This window comes from Orbicella faveolata, unplaced genomic scaffold (assembly GCF_042242905.1).
Source record: "Orbicella faveolata isolate gen_17 unplaced genomic scaffold, um_ofav_v1 contig_47, whole genome shotgun sequence".
Lineage (NCBI taxonomy): Eukaryota > Metazoa > Cnidaria > Anthozoa > Scleractinia > Merulinidae > Orbicella > Orbicella faveolata.
Window position 1 is genome coordinate 22,690,771 of NW_028301577.1, and position 23,705 is coordinate 22,714,475.

At 41.2% G+C, this 23,705-nt stretch overlaps 2 protein-coding genes and 1 pseudogene across 5 annotated transcripts in view; 1 reads left to right on the plus strand and 2 right to left on the minus strand.

The window, feature by feature from the left end:
• LOC110045504 (DNA replication ATP-dependent helicase/nuclease DNA2-like) overlaps positions 1–6,062 on the plus strand; it is a 26,534-nt gene extending 20,472 nt beyond the window's left edge. Inside the window, exons 13-19 of the mRNA XM_089279482.1 lie at positions 273–336; positions 744–995; positions 1,910–2,171; positions 2,736–2,864; positions 2,957–3,150; positions 3,657–3,895; positions 4,174–6,062. Of these exons, the coding sequence (XP_089135608.1) occupies positions 273–336; positions 744–995; positions 1,910–2,171; positions 2,736–2,864; positions 2,957–3,150; positions 3,657–3,895; positions 4,174–4,796 (1,763 nt within the window). The 3' untranslated portion in view covers positions 4,797–6,062. The remainder of the gene's footprint in view (positions 1–272; positions 337–743; positions 996–1,909; positions 2,172–2,735; positions 2,865–2,956; positions 3,151–3,656; positions 3,896–4,173) is intronic.
• On the minus strand, positions 5,619–10,647 carry LOC110045502 (uncharacterized; annotated as a pseudogene). The gene is made up of 3 exons (XR_016204148.1): positions 9,825–10,647; positions 7,488–7,850; positions 5,619–7,135 (listed from the first exon to the last, which is right to left on the minus strand). The product of XR_016204148.1 is annotated as an uncharacterized LOC110045502 (transcript).
• Positions 10,648–16,434: 5,787 nt separating this feature from the next.
• Positions 16,435–23,167, minus strand: LOC149097662 (uncharacterized). Of its 3 annotated transcripts, XR_016204336.1 has the most exons (4): positions 20,361–23,167; positions 19,512–19,673; positions 17,513–18,861; positions 16,435–17,443 (listed from the first exon to the last, which is right to left on the minus strand). XR_016204336.1 is itself a non-coding variant. In XM_089280313.1 (3 exons), the coding sequence occupies exons 1-3, from the start codon at positions 20,680–20,682 to the stop codon at positions 18,005–18,007; spliced, it is 1,341 nt and encodes a 446-aa protein (XP_089136439.1). In that variant the 5' UTR covers positions 20,683–23,167; the 3' UTR covers positions 16,435–18,004. The 3 variants fall into 3 exon arrangements, 2 of the variants coding, with proteins under 2 accessions (XP_089136439.1, XP_089136440.1); XM_089280313.1 differs by having other exon boundaries at positions 16,435–18,861; XM_089280314.1 differs by lacking the exon at positions 20,361–23,167 and having other exon boundaries at positions 16,435–18,861; positions 19,512–20,321.
• Between the last annotated feature and the right edge of the window lie 538 nt (positions 23,168–23,705).

A 23,705-nucleotide genomic window follows, 5' to 3' on the forward strand; every position in this document is an offset into this window, starting at 1 on the left:
CCGACTAGTTGGGTGACAATAAAACAATTAGACCCTTCGCCCTCAAGTACCACGGGTCAATAGCCCATGAGGCTTCGCCTCATGGGCTATTGACCCATAGCCCGCAAGGGCTACGGGTTTGACTGTAAAATAAACCCACATTGTGATGATTACAGATTTTGACTATGCCTTGGCTATTTCACGATACTAAAAGGGTTTTCTCATGTGAATGCAATGACATGTATCGTTCCATTACTGTGTAATTTATGTGATATTTTGGACCATCCACACAGGCTACATCCATGAAGTGAAAAAGACCCAAGTTGCAGTCTTACTAGACAGAGACTTAACTAAAAGGTAAATTAGTCACTGGAAATTGCTACTATCAACAATTTTACATAAAACACTTTTTGGAATAATGTGGTGGAAGAAATTCATGACCTGAGTGTTAAAACGGAGACCAAAGCAATTACAGTGGCTAACATAATCAAAGAATTAACCAATGAGAAATCGAAGCACGTAGATGGAACCTGCGCCAAGCGCGGGAAAATGTGCGTGACAATGTGTGCGTGACGATGTGTGCGTGACCAAGTTGCAGCTGGCTTTAGTTTTGCATCTGATTATTTGGGTAGATGGTACGAATCACCTTCGTAACCAAACGGCAAACACTGTAGGAAAAAGTCAAAGCTATTACGGATAACTTAAGACACTCAAAGACGAACCAATGAATCACAGGTAACACTGAGTTTACACTTACACCTCAGATATGATGCACAGACCGAAGAAACAAGCTTCAAACTCTATCGCCTCGACAAAGACGAAGAGTACAGCACTCTCACTACACTGTGGTCCAACATGGCAAAACTGTTTAAGGGCGATTCTGACATAGATGCTCAGCTGCGTCGCCAAGTTGTCGACTTGGAGCCTCCGGTGTTTTCAAGGAAAAGAAGGAACGACACAGTGAGCATATCAAGCCAGACGTCAGATATCACAGAGTACTTCACGCAGCAGACACCGTGAGTTTCTTTGTTGTTGGTAAAATAAAGGAGATGGGCTCAACAGAGCTTTCAAATATTCCCAAACCGACAACTGTCTTGACCATCGCGGTTGGCGCATCTTGAAAAGTTTAGCTTGAATTTTTCGAGTTCGTCGTTTGTAATCCGTATTAATCTTCTCCATCCTTAACCATCCTTCTTTCTTTATGGTTCATTATTATCACTTTAGTGTTAGTGTTTTTCTATCTTTAATTAGTAAAATGCTATTTTCAGGTTTCCTTCAATTTAAAGGAGATTTTGTACGTGGCCAAAATAACTCAAAATACCGTGACTGATCTCCTTTTAGGTCTTGTCCTTAAGTGGGGGAATGGTCCAGCCGAACATACGTACATCTGTGAGAATGTAGATCACGTATGGGATATTTTGCTGTGTAGTATCGCGTTTTGCTATCTAACTCCACCCTGAAGATTAGAAATAACTCACGAAATATTAAGTAATGATTAGTGAAAAGAGTACAAATATCACAAGGTGTTGCCATAAAAATCGGTTTTAACATGCATCCCAATGAAGTGATGAAGACGGTAGGATTTGTTCCGGTTTAGAATAGGATCTTTCGCCTGCCCACTTTTCACGCCGAAAGTCGAGGAAGTTATGTCGCTGCAAACGAAGCATCTTATTATTCAGGAATAATAAGAATACGAAACATGTTATTATTCAGGTTGTACTATATGCCTGGATTTAGAATTAGGACTGATCTTAAGCCATTTTCCTCTTCGTCTTCCCTAAGGCAAACGTGGATAATAGAACATAGTGCATTTAGTGTGTAGTATTGCTGTACAAATTAACTTGTCAATGGTGTTTTTTTTCGTCTTGTGGTAATGCGTACACTTGTTCTTCTTCAGCGAGATTTAGGTTTTCTTGTGTGTTCTTTTAAGTTCCCAAAGCAGCAGAAGTCAGAAATCATTACCTGATCCAGCGGTGGAGTCTATCCTACAAGAGCTGAACTCAGGGCAGCAGAAGGCGGTGTCCAAAGCCCTGGCTGCTCATCACTATGCGCTGATCCTGGGCATGCCAGGCACAGGCAAGACCACCACCATCTCCTGCCTGGTCCGTGTGCTGGTGGCGAGCGGCAAATCTGTTCTGCTCACTAGTTATACTCACACTGCTGTGGACAACATTTTACTGAAGCTCAAACAGGTAACTTATGTTCATCTCTGCTGTCAGCGCAGCTGGATGAACAAATTGGGTTTGATTTTTAAAAATTGGAATTTGATTTGGTTTCAAATTGGATTTGGTTTCTAATGCAGCGATGAAGGCTGAGCATTTGGTCCGGTTTAAAATAGGACGTTTTGCATCGCCATTTTTCCCAGTGAAAGCGAAGTTAGGTCGCTGCGAAAAAGTAGCTGCGCCAAGAAGCATCTTTTTACTCAGGCAGCGTCCACACTGCGCCGGAGAAATTTGAAAACGCAGCTTTATTTTTAAAGTTAGACCTCCGTCCACACTAATCCGACACGAAAACGGATTTTTGGCGTTACGATAATCATGTGATTTCCCTGCGCGAGTTTTCCTCAAACACAAATCCAAAATGACCGGTGATTGTTGCGTTTTTAAATTTTCTCCGGCGTAGTGTGGATGGAAAACATTTGATGCGTTTTCAGAGTGAAACCTCCGTTTTCAAATTCCTCCGGCGTAGTGTGGACAGGGCCTCAGGTTTTACTGGATTTGGAGTATTAAGCCATTTCCTCTCCGTCTTACCTTCAGGCAAACGTGGATTTCCTCCGCCTTGGCCAGGTTCATAAAATTCTTCCCGAGCTACAGTCATATACTGCTCAAAGGGCTGCAGCAGGTATCAAGACTGTCAATGAACTAAGGCAATTATATGAATCCAAGGTAATGTTAATGAAAATTATTAAGCTTAATGTACTTACAATTTTTTCCTTCGGTCCATAAGCGAAATAACTGTGTACTGCCTTTATTCGTAGTCTGTAGTGGCGACCACGTGTTTGGGTGTGAAGCACGCCCTGTTCTCTCAGCGTACATTCGACTACTGTATAGTGGACGAGGCTTCTCAGATCACCCAGCCTGTGTGTATTGGTCCTCTTCGACACGCTCGTGTCTTCATCTTAGTGGGCGATCATTATCAGTTGCCGCCTTTGGTACAGAGTGTTGAAGCTAGGTGAGTTACCATTAGTGACAATTAGCACCACGGTTTTCAGCGAAAACCTCAAGCGGTAAATCGCTAGAAGTCACGTGACCAAGCACTTCGGCCACTTTCGGAGTTCTCAACGCGGGTTTTTAAAGCCGAGAAATAGGTTTTCACGTAAGTGATTTATCTGAAGTTTTTTTTCCTGAATATTAGTTTGTGCCACGTACCGATAAGAAAGTTTTGTAAACCAGTCTTTTTAGTGAATGTTTAGATGCATTTTTAGCGAACGAGTGAAAATAGGTCTTTTTGTTGCCATTTGAAAATCAAGCAATGTTGTTGTCCGGAAGTTCAATATGGCGGACGCTTCAAGTGAAATAGTTCTTTCATGTCTTTATAGCTAAACCGGAAGAGGGCCTAAACGTCAAACGCCAAACGCCTAACCTAAATCTGTCGTTTGCGGTTTGCCGTAAACGCGAAAACCCTAGTGTTATTTCTTACAACTGGATTTTAGTCTCATTTTGTTCTTCTGTCAACAGAGAGGGAGGGATGGACATAAGTCTTTTTAAGCGTCTTTCTGAACGCCACCCTCACGCGGTGGTCAGCCTAGAGCACCAGTATCGAATGAATCAGGATATTATGGAGTTATCGAACACGCTCATCTACGAGCAAAGGCTGAAGTGCGGTACACAAGGCGTGGCAGGTGCAGTGTTAGAGCTGCCTGACTGGGACGAATTGGTCAGTTGTGTGAGGGGAAATACCGGCGGTGATGTTTCAGGTATGTGAAGTGGTTTTTAACCATGTTTTGGCTGTTCTTTGTATTCCTTCGGTCAACGATTTTAAGGTCAAACATTTTAAGGAATACAGCATAAAGATCGATTCACATCAATATAACTAATGAGCCGAATTTACATTTGCATTTTATTTGAAATAAATTTCCGTGTATTCAACTCGCCATTCCAGTTAGCAAGGCTGACCCAACAAAAAGAAAACAAAAGTCTCATCCATTACCGGCAGAGCAACTTTCAAAATCTCTCGAAAACTTTTTCTTTCCAGATAACTGGCTTCTAGATGCAGTCGTTCCTAGTCGACCAGTGGTTTTCCTAGACACGGACGGCGTCCCAGCTCCGGAGATGCGGTCGGAAAACTTAGTATCTAACGAGACGGAGGCTGTGTTAGTGCACCAGCTAGCTTGCGCACTTTTGAAAGGAGGTCTTCAGCCTTCGTCTCTAGGTATAATTTCTCCGTACAGGCATCAACTCAAGCTCATAACGCAAGTGTTTCACAGAGACAACAGTGGCAAGCAGAGTGAGATCGAAATTAACACGGTGGACAAATATCAGGGCCGAGACAAAGCGTGCATCATTGTATCATTAGTGCGAAGCAACGATCATTCCAACGTGGGTGATCTGCTGAGAGACTGGCGCCGAGTCAACGTGGCCGTGACACGTGCCAAGCAGAAATTGATTTTGATTGGTTCGCTCGTAACGCTGAAAGGCAGCTTGCTGTTACAAGAGCTTTTTGACCTGTTGGAGAGAAGAGACTGGGTGCAAGTTCTTCCTTACGATGCGCATAACCTGTACGATTTTGTAGCAAAACCGTCCCAGACCTCTCCGGTCAAGAGCTTGGAAGTTCAGAGAACTCGGTTCAAGGATCAAGGGAACTTGCCTGATATATGAGTTGGTTATTTCTCGTGATTGTTGTCACAGATTTGTTTCCTCATTCGCTGGTCGAATATTCATGAGGCATTTGTATACAAGATTCTCAAATTTTACACGTTAATAACAGAGTAAGTAATCACACGAAGTAGTGTTTAACTCGTAATATACCTTCACTAGTATTCTTTGCATGTTATTTGTTCTTGCGCAAAGAACCACGCGTCCTTCTCTCCCCTCTGTGGCTGACTTTAAAGGAGGGGAGTGGATATACTCTGGCTGAGAATGGTTTACTGCAAACTGAATTTTGGCCAGCACACTACAAATACAAAAGCAACTCACGTGAACTAGCTGCTGCAGCTTCTTTCGATCAGAATTTGGCTGCACGAACCTTGGTGTTCAGCAGGGATGTTGCTGAGGAGAACAGGTTACAGTTTCACGTGGGAAATTGGAGAGTGCTCGTGTTATTTCTTATTGGACAAACAGAAATGTAAACACTTGGGGATAAGGGTTGGTACAACTCCCTAGAATGTTCCCCCGACTGTACGTACTTATATGGACTAGGAAAACAAGCACCAATCAACTTCGTATCACAATACATTTTAATCACTATGCAATAATCGTTTATTTGCAAGCAACACCTCCCTATGTATCCTTTAGGCTCTTCAATTATTGATCACGCTAGTAGCACTTGCACTAAAAATCATAGATGACCCGAAAATTCTAATGAGAGTGACCTTAACAAAACGTCTCGTTCTTGAGATCGCAACAAAGAAAACCAACACAACTTTCATGGCTTCAAGACATAACATAACTTTGGTATTATTTAAAGCAATGTCATCAAAATAGCGTTCAACTGTAGTTTATTTATTATTATGATACAAAAAGTATAACTTGAAATGTTTTTTGCGATTTACTCGAGATCATACATATAGAAATGTTTTATTCTTGTATATATTCTACTTGCCATACACCCTAGTTTAAGGCACTGGTATCTGCTTTTTCATATCACATCTGGTTCGTGCAAAATTCATGTTTTACCGATTTTCAATTTTTTGGTTTGTCGTTTTCATGGAAACATCGATTACCTTGAGAAATACATTATACCAAACTTCAATTCATTTCCAATATTACAAGTGTAATTTTCATATCGATCCCATTAAGGGAAATCGACGTCTGTTAAAAAGCTGATTGGAAATGCTTTGTGTGGTCCAGAAAAAACTATCGAAACACCCTAACACATTTCAGTTTCAATCAACAACTATTAAAGTCGCTAGAAACTGAGAGAAATCAGATTGTTTTAGTTATATCCACAGATATCTTTAAAAAGTGATTTATTGCCAATTTTTCTGTTCTGTAATAATGCGGGGAAACCATTCGCGCATTTTTAGGATCATTGATCGACCGATCCAGAGGCACCTTCGTAGCCAAACGATTGCGAGTTTAATTGTTTATTTGGATTATGCTACAAAGTCACAGTGTGACACGAATGCTTACTAAGTACATTTTACTGCTGTTCGGAATCTTCAAGTGTGATAATCACTTTTCCATCGCCTTCTTTCACTCCCTCTTTCTTGACGGGGTTCCCTCCATTGTTGAAAGAGCCTCCCCCTCCGGCAATGGTTTTGCCGCTATTTTCCATAACGCCCCCTCCAGAATACCCACCCCCGGCACCAGGGAACTGAACTCCTCCGCCACCTCCCCCATATCCACCCTTTCCTCCGTTCAACGAATTTCCTCCTTCCCCTCCGTTTTCAAAACTCTTTCCCCCGTGGCAAGTATGGCAGATTCACCGTCCCCGATTAAGCCACCTCCCGCTCCGCCTTCAAATGATTTTAAGGGGGAACCATTCACGAGGATCGTTCCCCCGTTCCCATTGGACCCGCCGGACTGAGATCCCTCTTCGACGGTCTGTCCCGGATCCCCATCATGGTTATTTCCTGGCTGTGCACCGCCTCCACCCCCTCCCCCAGCAACAATCAAAGCAGCCTTAGATGAGAAAGTGATAAATGTTCCCCCTCCACCTCCCCCAGGTAACGGCGGCACGCCAACTGTTCCACGGCTGCCTGCCTGTCCCACGAGTATCTTCAGCAATGTTCCGCGAGTGAGGTTGAAAGTTCCCTTCATGTAAGCGCCCTTGCCGTCCGGTCTTATAACTACTGAATCTCCATTTTTTCCTCGGCCTTGAGCACCCGATGCTCCCCAGGTCTCTATGACGTAAGATCCATTCAGAGGTACTTGCCATATTTGGATTCCGTTGTCCAAAGTAACCTTTCCCTGTAGAGTGGTCCCTTGGTACCCGGATATGTCTGTGGGTCCTCTTGGACCCTGGCCACCGAGAGTTGTAAATGTAAAGTTGAAATCTGGGGATGAATAGCAAGTCAGCAGTTAGAAAAACTAAAGCGTACAGTCAAGTCCAACATAGACAAACTGGTATGGTTCGAAACAACAACTTTACGATCCGTACAGATCGTAAAAGACAGTTTTCGGTCCCTATACGATCGGAAAATTATATCTCATTAGGGGGACTTGGAATATAAATTACGTGTCAAATAAATCGATTTTAAATATTCGTACCCAGTCCGGTGCTCGTTTTGAACAGGGCTAATTCGCCACGAGTTTGTTCCCTTGCTGTGCGAGCTCTAAGAGGATGGACGAAAACGGCGAAGGTTTTCTCCGACCGTTCTCAGTATTTTAAGCTTGTGCATTTCTTACCAGGCTTATTGCTTTCTGTGGAATTCTCTTTTCTAATATGAACAATCTGCCCGTACAGCCATCCTGCTTCCCTTGTTAGACCGTCATCAAAGTATCCAGCGGTTTCACTTGACAGTTCACAGAGTCCTTTCTTCTTGGAGCGCTTAAAATTGTAAGAACGGCATCCTTCCTTCCTCGAGCAAAGATGTGCGCACGAAAATGAATTGGATGTTCGCTGCCGTTGCATAACGTGGCCCTTTAAAAGAAAATTCTCTCGTGTGGACACAAGCGACTCCACAATCTTACATGACGTAGGTGTTGATACTAACGAGATGACGGTAAGTGCGAATGCGAGATGAAGGTGTAAGATGGCCATGTCTGAAACTGAATCACACACCACATTACAGTCAGATGCCTGTGTTCTCTCTTATTCATGATAGTTGATTCATGGTAAGGAAGTGAAAAAAAAAACAATGTCCCAATCCCGGGGCTGAGGGCAGGATAACGTCTCACAAGTCTACATATTGCCTGGGGTAAGGGGGAATCCCATGTGAAAAAGTCGGGGATACTCGTCGTTACGCTTAAGTGTGTAAATCACAGATTTTGGTCGTCTTTAGGGTGTTTCGATGAAATGCCACTTTTTGGCCGTCAATGTATGTTTTAGGGTTACTCTTTACGTTTTAAAGTGCATGGTATCTTTTAGGGGTCAATACAGCTCGGAAAAAAAAAAAGTCACACCCAGACTGGTCTTTTTTAGGGTTTAATTCAGATTTTCCGTCGAGCATCCCTGATCTCTTCACATGGAAGTCCCCCCCCCCCCCCCACGGGATATATTCACGCAGTTTGTCCATCAATGTCAGAGATATCCGCTAGCATGGCTTTCAACAGTTTTAATCAAAGAACCGGGCCTGGCGTCATAATATAGGGTGCAAGTAAGCAACACGTTCACGGAATATTTTAATTTTTGTTCCTCCAGCTAGAGCTAATATTTACAAAACTTTTAACAAATCTTGCAACAGAAATGAGCCAAAACAAACTCTACCTAAAAGACATGGAAAAATTACAGTGTTAAATTCTACAAAACGACAGATAACAGCGGAAAACACGCACGCCTGTGACCTCTAAAAAAATGCTTTAACACATTAAATGGCTTTATTCTAGTTTAAGTCCTCCCTTTATAAAATTCAGCATAAGATGCCCTTCAAAAACAAGTGTAAAGCAAAAAAGGTAGAGAGACCGAATTTCAAATAAGAACAAATCATGCACAAATCATACAAATGTCACGAACCGTGGGAGTCCGTTTAGGCCTGTCAACACTATTTTCCGGGGTATTTTGCACCGATCGCCCGACCAAAGCCACATTATTCCAAAACTGATGGTTTTTTTTTTTTTTTTTTTTTTAATGTTTCTATTTATTGCCTGTGTTCCTCATTTGGATATTTCCAAGCTGGCATTTAAATCAGTTCGTCTTCGAACTGATTCTTGAGAGTGATAGCCACGTTCAATCTTAATCTTTGTCGCATCCACGCGCAGTATCCACCAACACTTTAGATTCCGAGATTATCGACTTATTGGTGCAAGTTTGAGAAAACTCGAAGCTTTAAACACTATTTTCCTTTCCGTTATTATTTTGTTTTTATTTTCCCACTTGTTGCTAAAATTTGCTGAGGAGTTTTGCTCATTCGTCAGAAGAATTGTACCACCAGTTCAAAGAATGTAGCAAAAATGCGAACGTGCCCGGATCTAGTAGCCAAACTATGGCTTTTTAAGTTCCTTTTCTCTCAGAGGAGAAAAGCTGAAAAAAGAAACAGATAATTATAATTCGGTTAAAATTTTGCACTTGTATTTTCTAATTTTGGAGGGCTGATATCAGGAGTACCTAATGGATCGTTTTGGTAAACTGTGTCTGTTCGGAAGGCCTTTTACGGCCTTACGATTTTCTTAAGAGAATTGCCACCCCGAACTTTCGTGATACGAGAAATTGTCGAGAAAATGTCGTTTTGGCTAACGAAAAAAGGCAGCTATAATTTTGAGAAAGGCAATAAGATCTAGGGTTTTCGAGAAATGGACAAAAAAAAAAAAACTAATAAATTCGCGAACACTCAAGTTCCCCTAGAATGGAATCCAGATAGCCTAAAATAACATTTTAAACCATTTCAGAGAAAACTGAGTCGTAGGTTACCCTGGCCCGTTGATATTCCATTTAGGTTACAGTAAGGAATTACGATTTATCAGGAAAGGGACTCCACATATATGATAAAGCCCACTAGTGGTCAAATCCCATAGATAAAGATAGCGAGTAATTCAAAGCAGCCATTGTTCGAATTATCTGAGAGAGATAACTGGAATCTATGCTACCTTATTAGTCAAAGATGGTAGGTTAATCCAAGGATTGTTTTTAGCTTAACTTGTTCTCGGTCACGGTTAGTCTTCACGGCCACCAGCACCTTTAGAGGAAATTAATTGAATTGGCATATAAAGAAAAGGAACCATCTGTTACTGAACAATTCCCACGGTTCTTACATTTAAAATTTACCTTCTGTCTCTACCTTGACATGTAATTTTAAACGGGAACATTAATAAGTTCTAGTATGAAAACGGTTCAGTTCACTGAAAATCCCCGATTATCTATTCTACTCTACGTGCAATCACAATGAAGGTGTAAAAGATCTTCATTGCGTCTTCAGTTTGTGGCAAAACTGAATGTGGGTTAAAGGAGTTCTAAATTCGGATTGTGGTTCAGCAGCTGTTTTCCTGGCAACCACCAGCCCCGCATGCTTAAAAATAAACTGTTTAAAGGTTATTTAATGAAGCATTGTAACATCAATGTTTATTAGGATTTGAAGCACAACTTGACAGTCTCTCCAGAGCTTAGCATCTGTCATATAACGCCTTTTTCTTACCAGAATATCAGCTCGGCATGTAGCACCTCTTCCAGACCTGTATTTTCATTGGTTCTGGTAACCTGCAGCTTCTATTGTTTCAAGAGATAGGGGCATTGTTTGGATCATTTAGTTATTGTTTCGTGAGCCAATTACAAACAGTGTTTGGACAGCTACAGGCCTGCTCCGACGTGATTTCAACTTCATCTTACAAAAGTGATTTTTCGGTGCTTAATCTCGGCAAAAGATGATTTAGAATTACTCCAAACGTTACTCTTTGTATGGTCACGGTTTTCTTGTATTTCTCTCGATTATTTCTAAACAGTTTATAAATTATTTCTTAAACAGTTTATAAAGGCCTGGCTAAACTAAGCAACTGTTTCCCGGAAATAATGTTGACTAGTTTCCAGTGCTGCTCGTTAAAAATGTTCCCCAGCAACGGCGAGCGCACAACAATGGCTGACGGCGAAGTCGAAGTAGAATAACCACAAGTAGGTCATAGAAAAGGAAAGGAAAGAGGGAAAGGAACTGGAAGAATTAACAATTATTCCATGAGCGCGCGTTGGATATGAGACGGTAGACAGCAGAATTAAGTCTTTTTTTCCTTACAAAGATCGTTTCAACCACTCGCAGAAATCGAAGATTGTCTACAAAGCCAGATGCTGGGATTGTGATGCTTTCTACATCGGTGGTAAAGCTGCTAGTTTTTACCCTCCCTCTAATCTACACATGTGTATTTTAATCGGGAAGTCCAGCGAATTAAAAGGTCCGTAGCTTGGAGATCCACCCCATGTCATTTTTCTTTTATCTTGCGTGCTTTCCTGCACTCGCGTGTTCGGTGTCAGGATCCTAAACTATGCCTAATCGGTTTTTGAAAGATGCTAGTTTTTGCCCTCCCCCAAATCTACATACGTGTATTTCACTCGTGGAACTCTATAGATCTGGACATTGCTTGGGTTAGAGATTCTCGGGCGTTTAGAGAAGCGGTACACTCGCGGTTTTGGTGTCGGGATCTCAAACTATGCTTACTGGACTTTTTAAAGAAACTACACTTTGCTCTCCCTCAAATCTACGCACGTGTATTTCACTTACGGAAGTCTGTCGCTTTGAAGAATGCTTGGGTTAGAGATTAGCGGTGCGGTACACTCGCGGTTTTCGTGTTGGGATCCCGAACTATTGTTACTGGACTTTTCAAAGATGCTAGTTATGGCCCTCCCCCAAATCTACACTCGTGTATTTCACTTGTGGAAGTCTGTCGCTTTGGACGATGCTTGGATGGGAGATTCTCGCCCATGTCAATTTGTTTTCCCTCGCGTGATTTTGCACGCTTAGCGATTCGGCACCTTTGCGTTTTTGATGTCGGGATCCCAAACTATGCTTACTGGGTTTTTTAAACCTTCTAGTTTTGGCCCTTACCCAAATGTACAGCCGTGTAGTTTATTCAGGAAGTCTAGCGAATTAGAAAGTCTGCAGGTTGGAGATTCTAACCCATGTAATTTTTCTTTTATCTCGCTTGTTTTCCTGTGTTTAGCGATGTGCCACACTCGCGTATTTGGTGCCAGGATCATAAACTATGCTTAATGGGTTTTTAATAGATGCTAGATTTGGCCCTTTTCAAATGTACACAAGTGTATTTCACTTGTGGAAGTCTATCGACTTGGACAGTGCTTGGGTTGGAGATTCTTGTCCATGAATATTTTCTTTTCTCTCGCGTGTTTTTGCGCGTTTGGCGATGCGGCACACTCGCGTTTAAGGTGTCGGGATGCGAAACTATCCTTATTGGGCTTGTTAAGGATGCCAGATTTGGCCCTTTCTCAAAGTTACACTCGTGTATTTGACTTCTGAAAGTCTATCGAGTTTGACAGTACTTGGTTTGGAGATTGTCGCCCATGTCAATTTTTTTCTCCCGCGTGTTTTCGCGCGTTTAGCGAGGCGGCACACTTGCATTTTTAATCGAAAATCCCAAACTATGCTTACCTGACGTTTTAAAAATGCTAGTTTTGGCCCTTCCCCAAATCTACATACCTTTGTTTCACTCGTGGGAGGCTATAGATTTGGACAGTGCTTGGGTTGGAGATTCTCGCCAATGTCAATTTTCTTTTCTCACGCGTGTTCTTACACGTTTAGCGATGCCGCACACTCGAGTTTTTGGTGTCAGGATCCAAAACTATCCTTATTGGGCCTTTCAAAGATGCTAGTTTTGCCCTCCCTCAAATCGTTACATTTCACTTGTGGAAGTCTATCGACTTGGAGAGTGCTTGGGTTGAGTATTCTCGCTTATGTTAATTTTCTTTTCTTTCGCGTGTTCATGCGTGTATAGCGATGCGGCACACTCGCAGTTTTGGTGTCAGGATCCCATACTATGTTTACTTGGCTTTTTAAAGATGCTAGTTCTGGCCCTCCTCCAAATCTACACACGTGTATTTCACTTGTGGAAGTCTATCGATTTGGACAGTGCTTGGGTAGAGATTCTCCCACACGTCAATTTACTTTTCTCTCGAGTGTTCTCACGCGTTTAGCGATGCGGCACAATCGCGGTTTTAGTGTCGAGATCCCAAACGTTGCTTACTGGACTTTTTGAAGATGCTAGGTTTGGCTCTCCCCCAAATCTACACACGTGTATTTAACTTATAGAAGTCTGTCGAATTGGACAGTGCTTGGGTTGGAGATTCTCGCCCTTGTCAATATTCTTTTTTCTTGCGTGTTTTCGCGCGTTTAACGATGCGGTACACTCACGTTTTATGTGTGGAGATCCCAAGCTAAGCTTATTGACTTTTTTTAAAGATGCTAGTTTTGGCCCTGCCTGAAATCTACACACGTGTATTTCAATCAGGAAGTCTAGCAATGTAGAAAGTCCGTATGTTGAAGATTCTTGCCTATGTCGTATTTTTTTCATCTCGCGTTTTTTCATGTTTTCACTTAAAGTATGCTAAATGGGATTTTGAAATATGCTAGTTTTGGCCCTCCCTTAAATCTACACACCTGTAGTGAACTTGTGGAAATTTATTGAATTGGACAGTGCGTGGGTTGGAGATTCTTGCCCATGTTATATTTCCTTCATCTCGATTGTTCTCGCAAGTTAAGCGATGTGCCACACTCGCGCTTTCGGTCAGGATCTTAAAGGATGGTTTTTAATAGATGCTAGTTTTGGCCCTTCCCCAAATCTACACACGTGTATTTCACTTGTGGAAGTCTATCGATTTGGACAGTGCTTGGGTTGAAGACTCTCGCCCATGTCAATTTTCTATTCTCTCGCGTGTTCTCGCGCGTTAAGCGATGCGGCACACTCGCATTTTAGATGTGGGGATGCCAAACTATGCTTCCCTGACTTTTTGAAGAAGGTAGTTTTGGCCCTTTCCCAAATCTACTAACGCGTATTTCACTAGTGGAATTCTATCGATTTAGACAGTGCTTAAGTTGGAGATTCCTGCCCATATCAATTTTTTCTTTCTTTCGCGTGTTCTCGCGCATTTAGCGATGCGCCACACTCGCGGTTTTGGTGTCGGGATCCCAAACTATGCTTACTGGGCTTTTTAAAGATGCTAGTTCTTGCCCTCTTTTAAATTTACACGTGTATTTTTTTCTGGTGGAATTCTATAGATTTGGACAGTGGCTGGGTACAGATTCTCACCCATGTCAATTTTCTTTTCTCTCGCGTGTTCTCGCTTTTTTAGCGATGTTGCGCCTTCGCGTTTTTGGTCTCGGTATAAAAAACTATGCTTACCGGGCATTTTGAAGATGCTAGTTTTTGCCCTCCCCCAAATCTACAAACGTGTATTGCACTTGTGGAAGTCTATCGATTTGAACAGTGCTTGGTTGTGACTGGACCAGAAAATTCCATTCCGATGACGATGATCGACTGAGACTCTGATTGGTACCTTTTTATTTCACTACGCGGTCGAGATAACCAGTGAACAAATTAAAAAAAAATGTCACTTCTAAAGTACTCGTTCGTTCTTTACTCATTTACTGGCAGCCTCGTTCCCAGGCTCTCGTCCCTCTGCCTTCCTTGGTAAGGCAGAGGAAAGGCAGCCTGGGAACGAGGTGGATTTATTGACAGCCCGCGGCTCCTTTAGAGGGATATCTGCGAAGACTAACCTGAATATTGTTCGAAGTTTTATTCTAGAATCACTCGTGAACGGACGCAAAGAAGAAGCCCGAGAAATCTTGACAAACGTAGCAAGAATCAACAGGAGAGACATGTCAAGCGACGAGCTTCAAGTACCTGAGACCACAGCCAAAAAGGATTTCTTGGATCTCTTTAAAACATGGAAACTGGCCAAGCTGTCAATCATTCAGATGTATGCATGGTGAGCAACAATTTCCTTGCAATTGCTGGTTTTCAGTGTCACGCCATTCAAAATAGATCAAAATAAAAATCAAAACCGTTCAATAGATAAAGTCCAGAATCTGGGAAATGAAAGAAGGTAAATATGCATAAACTCTCGCCAAGATTCTGCTCACAGCAATTTTTCTTATGCAAGATATGCGGAGAAATTTTTTACCCAAATCTATAGAGGTTTCTATGGAGATGCCATGCTGGTGCCCATCCAAATTCCCCGAAATAAGTCAGTTTTTTAACCATCATGACAGCTTTCTAGGCCGTCATGTAAATGCCGCGTCACGCAAAAGCTTAATACGGAACTTCAACCCGCCCTAAATGAAAACGTCAGTAGTGAAAAACTCTTTCTTTGTTAATTCACACCGGATGTAATTTCTTTTGTTCATTGTTGTCTAGCTAGTTACCAATACCTCGCTTTAGTTCTAGTCTTTTTAAATCTTGTCATATTTTGTGACCGTCACTTCTGAAGATGTATATGTTGTAGCGTACGAAACGTCAAGTTCAATATACCATGCGAAACCTGAAACTCCTAAAAGGTGCCAAGATCCTGTTTTGTGGGCGTGGCTTGAAGCTTTTTCCCCCCTAAGGTACCAATCCACCGTAAGAAAAAAGATGGCGCCTGTACCTTTTACCACAATGCCTTGCGAACCTAACACAGCCTACAAGGCACAAAGAAAGCCAAACTTTTACAGTGTTTGTCCCTGTAGTTAGGACATTGAGTAGCCTAGGTTTGAGGATTTTATAACTTTTCTGTACGCTTTTATGAACGTTATTAAGGTTTTCGTGCGCTAAGAACTATGGGTAAATGTACCAGTCGCCATCTTTTTTCCTGCGGAGGTTTCTTACATAACAAATTATCTCCTGTCATTTTTAAAGGTACCGAAAAGCTACCGCTATTTTGAGGCTTAACACCCTAAAAGTTGCCAAAACCGCGTTTTTAACCCCTGAAAGGTACGAGGAGCAGCCCTGTCATTTTTACCCTAAATCGCCGAATTAGCGCCCCCCCCCCTCGAATAAGCGCTTCTCCTATCGGCCGAAATTGGAAATAAGCGCCCCCTCGAATAAGCGCCCTCCCCCCCCCCCCCCCATTTTGTGGACGAGTAATGAGACAACAAAGGATGTATAGTTTTCGTCATGTAGTATGAGATTTGTACATTGTTTCAGTTTGTGAACACGTAGAGTGAACACGTTGAACACGTTAAGTACAAAGGGTGCCGCGATTTAAACTTTAGGATCAGCTTTTTATGTCAATAAACAACTTATGTTGCTGTTTACGCGCAGATGATGTATTAAAAAAAATGATCATGTCATGCCACGATTTGGGAAAAATTAAATAAGGCCCCCCCCCCCCTCCCCACCTCTCCCCCTCGAATAAGCGCCCCCATCTTCTCCTAAATTTGAAATAAGCGGCCCGGGCGCTAATTCGAGGATCATGTATGGTATATGGGAGTACCCCCTCCGGGAGTGTGGACTGTGCCTTAGGCGTATATTATGTTTATTGTGTAATGGACTTTTTTTACCGATTTTTCCATTCAAACAAAAAAAATAAACTTCACCACTGGATTCATCATGCCAAATTTAGTAAATGTGTCAGGTTTCATAAGCAACGCTTTGTCAAATTTGACGTGGTAACTTCGTGAATGCTCGTGTTATTTCTGATTGGACAAAAAAATTGGAAGCTTTCCTGGAACTTCGACAAACTGAAAGATGTGACACGACTCCAGATTTAGACAAGGAAACGGTATACTAGAAACCAACAGACCACAATGCCTTTTAATCGCTATATGAGAATCACATATTGGCAAACTATATGTATAACTATCTCCTTACTCTTTCCGGTTGCTTTATAAGATTACAAGCAAAAAGCGCGAAAACATTAAGCCTCATGAAGTCCAGAATAAGTATCGAAAGCTCGAAACTAATGTTAAGTATTGCGTCTTTTTAAAATAATTTTAATAATTAACTGCATGACTTACATCATTTCTCCTGCGTAAACAATAAGCATTAACCCCACCGTAGCAGAAGTAATAAATTCTAACATTTTGGACTGCGTGGGTTTCATTCGGCTCACGGTTGACGAGGGGCGAAGCCGAACTTACCATCTACATCGATAGAAACCGAGAGAAAACAGTCAAAGTGTTTCAGCATAACTCAGTGGCTAATCTTTTAAAAGAGAATATCAATTAAAAACTGATTCGCTGACAGTTTTGTTTCAATTGATATTCATCGGTAATGATGCATGAAAAAACTACGCGCTTATTTTAAGGGTCCGTTAATTTAAGGCGTGGCTCTACCTAAAAATGTGCCCCTTTTTGCAAAGTTGTCACAACCCTGATTTTCATCAGAACCCTAACAAACTACATATCACTGAAAAGCTAGTTGCTTGCAAATTGCAAAAATGTATATTTCAATGCTGTGTCAATTATTGTAACTTGACACCGGGCTCTCAAAGTATCACATGCTGCGCATGACCCTATGCTTTTCAGAAAAGATTTTATGTGCAATTTAAAGAAATAAGTGTCTTCTACTTGTGTTGTAAAGTAAACAAATGACCAGCTGATGACGCTGACATGAATGAGGGATTTTGTAAGATTTGAAAATGCGGAGCTCTGACCACTATCTAAAGTTGCATAATCTAAATTGTGAAACATTTATTTTGATAACTTCTATCCTAAACGTTCTACGACAAATTCCCTCATTCATATCAATTAACCCAGTGAAAACTAGCAATCTTGAAAATCTGTGGTCAAAAGCTGAAATCCTTCTTGAGATATCTTTTCTCAAAGGCAAAAATAACTCGTTTTGAGAAAACGAGCTTTGACCTTACAGGGAGAAATGCTTCTCGAAATAAAACTTTAATACCGTAAGATTCAAAATCCAGTTACAACAAAAATTTCCCATTTTTACAGAAGTTTAGGTAGAATTCCCCCTTAACAATTAGATAATGAGCTCGAGATTTCTACCACGCATAGAAATCGAGAGTGAATAATCGGTTTGTTTTAGCATAAATCTACTAATCATTCAAAACCTTGTCTAAATCCTCTTCACAGACACTTCACAGACACGGCCGCCATTTTGTTAAACAACCGCACACAGCCAGGCTACTCACTATCTAGAATAGAATAGATAGTGAGTAGCGGAGCCAATCAGGAGACCGGCATTAATATTCGTGATAGACCGCTAGTAGATTTATACTTATTATCGTTAGAGGCACCTTCCTAGCCAATCAACTAGCGAGTTTGCCAGTAGACAACCAAAGGATTATGCTAAAAGAAACGGTGTGGAATGTTTACTAAGTAAATGATAACTTGATTTTACTGTAGCTCGGAATCTTCAAGTGTGATAATCACTTTTCCATCGCCTTCTTTCACTCCCTCTTTCTTGACGGGGTTCCCTCCATTGTTGAAAGAGCCTCCCCCTCCGGCAATGGTTTTGCCGCTATTTTTCATAACGCCCCCTCCAGAATACCCACCCCCGGCACCAGGGAAATGAACTCCTCCGCCACCTCCCCCATATCCACCCTTTCCTCCGTTCATCGAATCTCCCCCTTCCCCTCCGTTTTCAAAACTCTTTCCCCCCTTGGCAAGTACAGCAGATTCACCGTCCCCGATTAAGCCACCTCCCGCCCCGCCTTCAAATGATTTTGAGGGGGAACCATTCACGAGGATCGTTCCCCCGTTCCCATTGGACCCGCCGGACTGAGATCCCTCTTCGACGGTCTGTCCCGGATCCCCATCATGGTTATTTCCTGGCTGTGCACCGCCTCCACCCCCTCCCCCAGCAACAATCAAAGTAGCGCTAGATGAGGAAATGATAAACGTTCCCCCTCCACCTCCCCCAGGTAACGGCGGCATGCCAACTGTCCCATGGCTACCTGCCTGTCCCACGAGTATCTTCAGCAATGTTCCGCGAGTGAGGTTGAAAGTTCCCTTCATGTAAGCGCCCTTGCCGCCCGGTCTTATAACTACTGAATCTTCATTTTTTCCTCGGCCTTGAGCACCCGATGCTCCCCAGGCCTCCACGACGTAAGATCCGTTCAGAGGTACTTGCCATATTTGGATTCCGTTGTCTAAAGTAACCTTTCCCTGTAGAGTGGTTCCTTGGTACCCGGACGTGTTTGTTGGCCCTGTTGGACCCTGGCCACCGAGAGTTGTAAATGTAAAGTTGAAATCTGGGGATGAATAGCAAATCATCAGTTAAGAAATGTTTAATCCTATCATAATGCTTAAATTTTTCCTTTTGATGCTTTCCTTTATTAAAGAACAAATTAGATATTCTTCAACAAATGGTAGTTAAAACTAAAAAATCAGTTTCAGCAGAAAATAGAATGAGTTCAGTTAAGCGCTTTTCTTCAGGTAATTCTTTCCTTATATAATAATAATTATTATCATTATCATTATCATTATTATTATTTCTATCATAGCGAATTGCAATAGTTTATAATTTAGATTGTAACCAGCACCATCTGTTTCTTTTCTATTTTATTTTGTAACTATTTTTTGTAATGTTGTACCATGTTTTAAATTGGTATACAAATTAAGATAATTAATTCAAAAAAACTTGTATTGATAAACCACTTGACATAAAGGACAGTTGCGCACACAAACCAAATCGATGAGGCCAGCGGTAGTACTGTCCCGTGAATAACAGTTAGAGCATGAGAGCGGGAGCCTCCTTCCTATTAACACTGACTAACAGTAATGAAGGTTATGGTACGACTGAGATTACGTGCGTACAGCAGCGTGACACAGAACTTTACGACTGTTACGCACCGCCCCCGCCCCCCGCCCCCTCACAATATCACCCTAAAGCATATCTCACCTGCACAAAAACCGCCCATCTTGTCAATATCATAGTTTTCAGTAATGGCACACCATAGCTGACCATCAAAAACACACGAGTCGCGACGTCTTCCTTGGTAAAGGAATGGAAAGACACAACATCTGCCATCTCTGGTTGGCCAGGTTTTGCATTCAGCAGGAGCTGGTGATGAAAAACGAAACATTTTATTGTATAAAGTGTAGTTTTTTTGTAAGTATTTTAGCCAATAGGAAAAATCATAAATGCCACATTTGCGTGTAAATGTTTCGATAACCATGACGTCACGATTATTGGTATATATGAGAAACAACTTAGGATCTTGTTCGAAAATCGACGGCACCCTCAGAAAATCTTCGGTAATTTTCTGGAATATTTATTGAAAAAATATCGGAAACGTTCAACTCTCGGACAAACTTCGGGCAATTTTCAAAAATCTTTTAAAAATTCTCGGAAATCTTCGAAAATCACCGAAATCTTTTTGCCCAGTACACACGGCTTCTTGGAGATATGAGAATTCTCATTCAATCATGAGATATCGAGTTAAACGTGCGAAGAACAATTTCTTCTTTCCTTGCACCGTGTATTATTTTATATCAATGTGACGTGAAAATGGTCGTCCTATCTCTCTAATGGAGACAAAATTACCTTATCAACCCATTCAAGGAGACAGATAACAACAATACGAAAATGGCTTACTAAGAGCATAGATGCTTACTTGTTTGACGACTTGGTGTACTACTAGATTCTCAAAACTTACATAAAAGAAATAAGTGACAACCAGTTAGGAGAATTTACCTTTAGCATCTCGAAATTGGGGGTGAACGTATGAACTTTACTTTATTGACTTACGTTTGACGATTTTCTTTCGTTCGAGGAGATGCCCACATAGCCAGCCCGGCTCTTGGGTCAGTTTCATTTCATTCCCCTCTCCATACAGTTCACAGACTCCTTGACTTGTTTTGCCATCGTAGTTAAAAGACGTACACAGCGGCTCCGATAAGCACTCTTGCGTACATGATGCCAAACTACGGGTCGTTTGTCGTTTGATCATAGCACCAATCTCTACCTTGAGATTTTCCTTGGTGTCAAAAAGAGCTGATCGTTGGATGAACTCGCTGCTTCCAGTGTGCAGAAGTACGATCAAAATTGCTCCAGAGACGAAAATGGACATAGCACCTCCTATTCACTTTATAAAAATAAAATGAAAACTGGAATAAAATTTTTAATTTTTCGATTAAACCTTTCGCAATGACTCAACGCAGTTCTGAAGTGATGTTTTCCTTTTTTGAAACTTATATATTTTTCACCCGAAAATTGATCCGGTTTGATTGTCAAATGACTAGTTAATTACTTTAATTTTATTGTTTAGCGGAATTAATTTGAATTTTTTATTTTGGCTTGAGTAGAGAAGATACATATAAGATGTCGTTTGCTTAGCAACCTACAATATGGAGACGTTACTTTATTAATCTTGTCAAAATTTGTAAAGGGTTTAAATGATTTATAATGAAAAGAATCGTCAAATAAATAAATATGCGCTCGTGATTACAAAGAGTAATTTCAGATGTGTGTTCAGGATGAGTTTGTTTTCTGTTGGTATTTGCGGACAGCAAATAAGTGTATGGCTTCTGAAAAACTCGCCACGACCGACTTTCTTTTACAATGAATCACACCGATAAAAGTACTTCCAGTCATTTGCTCTTTTTTTAGCGATACAATAGTTACTATTCTACATTTTTCCGTTTTGTTTTTACTCATGATCAATTTCACGCCGTTGTTATTTAGTATTAGTATTCATAGTTTTTTCTTCATTTGATAAGCGCATATATATTACGTCCGAAACCTAGTGGCGGTATTTACCCGCTGAAGACGAGTAAGACGATTCAGAGTTAGGCCCGGTCCACACTAGGCCGGAGGTATATAAAAAGGGAGGTTTCACTCTGAAAACGCATCAAATGTTTTCCGTCCTCACTACACCGGAGGAATTCAAAAACGCAGCAATCACCGGTCATTTGGATTTGTGTTTGAGGATAACTCGGTCAGAGAAATCACACGGAATTATCGTGACGCCATCGTTTTCGAAAAGCTCCGTTTTCAAATTGTTTTCCGTCCACACGAAAACGACCTAAAGCGCAAAGCCGGCGTTTTCAAATTCCTCCTGTTTGAAGAGCGTTTTCGAAAAGCTCTGTTTTCGTGACGGATTAGTGTGGACGGTAAGCCTAACCTTAGAAATGAAGCTGCGAGCGAATCATTTATTTAAGAATGGCCATTCTCTTGTAAATTCTCCAAATGTTAAAGGAGCTCAGTCACAGTATTTTGAGTTATTTTGGCCATATACAAAATTACCTTTAAATGGTAGGAAACCTTAAAATAACAGTTTAATAAGATAGAAAAACACCAAAGAGATTATGATAAACCATAAAGGAACAAGGATGGCTAAGGATGGAGACGATTAACACGGATTACAAACGACGAATTTGAAAAAATCGAGGCTTAACTTTTCAATATGCGCAAACCGTGACGTAGTTCCTTTAAAGCGTCGTCGACTATTTATTTTTTTCTTTTAAATCTGTTCTTTCGCGATTTTGAAATTACGTAGCAAGAGCGTAAAAACCGCCCTTTCCTTACGGCACGAAAATAAGTTGCTCCGTTAAGTTGCTGGGAGTTACGATTGATTACAAGCTTACTTTCTCCCCACACATTCATTATGTTCTTAGTGAAATCTTTGCAAAGATAGCCGCCCTGCGCAGAATTAGGCATTTTATTGACAATGACAGTACTGCGCTTAAGCTTCATAAAGCGTATGTTCTCTCCCATTTTGACTATTGCAGTCCTCTCCTAACTGGAATTAGTCAGGCCCTGTTAGAAAAGATAGAATGCACCCAGAACTATTTTTAATTTACCTGAGTCCGTTATTTAGCTACGAGAAGATCTTGTCGCAGTAAAACTTAGATACCATTAAGCGTAGGCGCTTAGTCCAAGCTCTCGTACCAATGTTCAAAGGTTATCCTAATTATATAAGTAACACGTTCAGTTTGAAAAACTGTGCCGACAATCTTCGTGGAAATGATAGCAGACTGAATCAACCAACCCCAAATACTAAATTCAGGCACAAATCTTTTTCTTATATTGCATACCGACTCTGGGACAATCTACATTCTCGTGTCAGGGAGGCACCCGATCTCAAGAATTTCGTTGCAATTGCAAGCTCAAAAAACTTAAGCTTGGCCAGGTTGAGTGTTGCTGCAATCTCTGTACTAGTTGGTTATTTAGTTGTAAAAAGCTTAGATAGTTATTTTTTGTAGCAGTTTCTTTGTATATATCTTAGGAATGTATATATTTATTAGTATAATAGATACACGTACATTTTTGTAACGAGCCTTCGCTTTCGGCTCACTGATGTCTCGTGTTCAAATAAATATTACTTACTAAAGATTTGTAAAGCACTCGCTCGCCATGTTCAGTAAAGCATATTCACTGAAACAAGTACATGGACGCGTTTCACTCTATTTACACTTTACAATAGTACTTAGATGCAACGCTTACGTCATATAGAATATGACTCGTACCCAGACAGTGTTTTGGCGAGGGACGATTGGATTGGAGAGTGGTCAGGACGCAAAGGGAGTCATGGGAAGGCACAGCTCCTTCGGGCTCCGACCGCTCGCGGATTGCAATCTTCTCTCACTCCAAAATTTTACAAAATACCATAAAATGCTACCTTGGCACCGAGGCTTGGGGGAATAAAACACTTATAAATCAAATCGAGGTTGAGAGATGAATAAATAATTTATTTTATCATGCGATGTACTTTTTTCTTTCTTTTCTGTGGCCGAGAACCAACCACGTGACCTGCATATAACTGCCTACAAATAATAGTCTGCTCATGCGTAATGGCGTCTAAATGTGTTTTGCTGCATATGATATTCTGCTCATGCGTAATTGTAACCACACTCTTGTCTGAAAAAAAAATGGCAGATCGCTTCACTGAGTTGTCAGAGAGTGATTTAAATATGGCGGAAACAAACTTCGTGATGGAATGATAACACAGTTATTGAAGTCACAAAATATTGTTATCGCAAAATATCGCGATTTGTCAGTGCCTCGCAGATCAATTATTTCCTACAGCCTTCGGCCTCGGCAAATAATTAATCTGCTCAAGTTAGAATTTTAGTATATCAAAATTGCCCTATT

Excerpts from the sequence above, each read along its gene's own strand:
- LOC149097662 (XM_089280313.1), bottom strand. The coding sequence starts at position 20,682 with ATGTCCATTTTCGTCTCTGGAGCAATTTTGATCGTACTTCTGCACACT. Across the intron at positions 19,674-20,360 it reads ACGAAAGAAAATCGTCAAAC|CTCCTGCTGAATGCAAAACC; the intron begins GTAAGTCAATAA and ends TTTCATCACCAG. Across the intron at positions 18,862-19,511 it reads GATGGGCGGTTTTTGTGCAG|ATTTCAACTTTACATTTACA; the intron begins GTGAGATATGCT and ends ATTCATCCCCAG.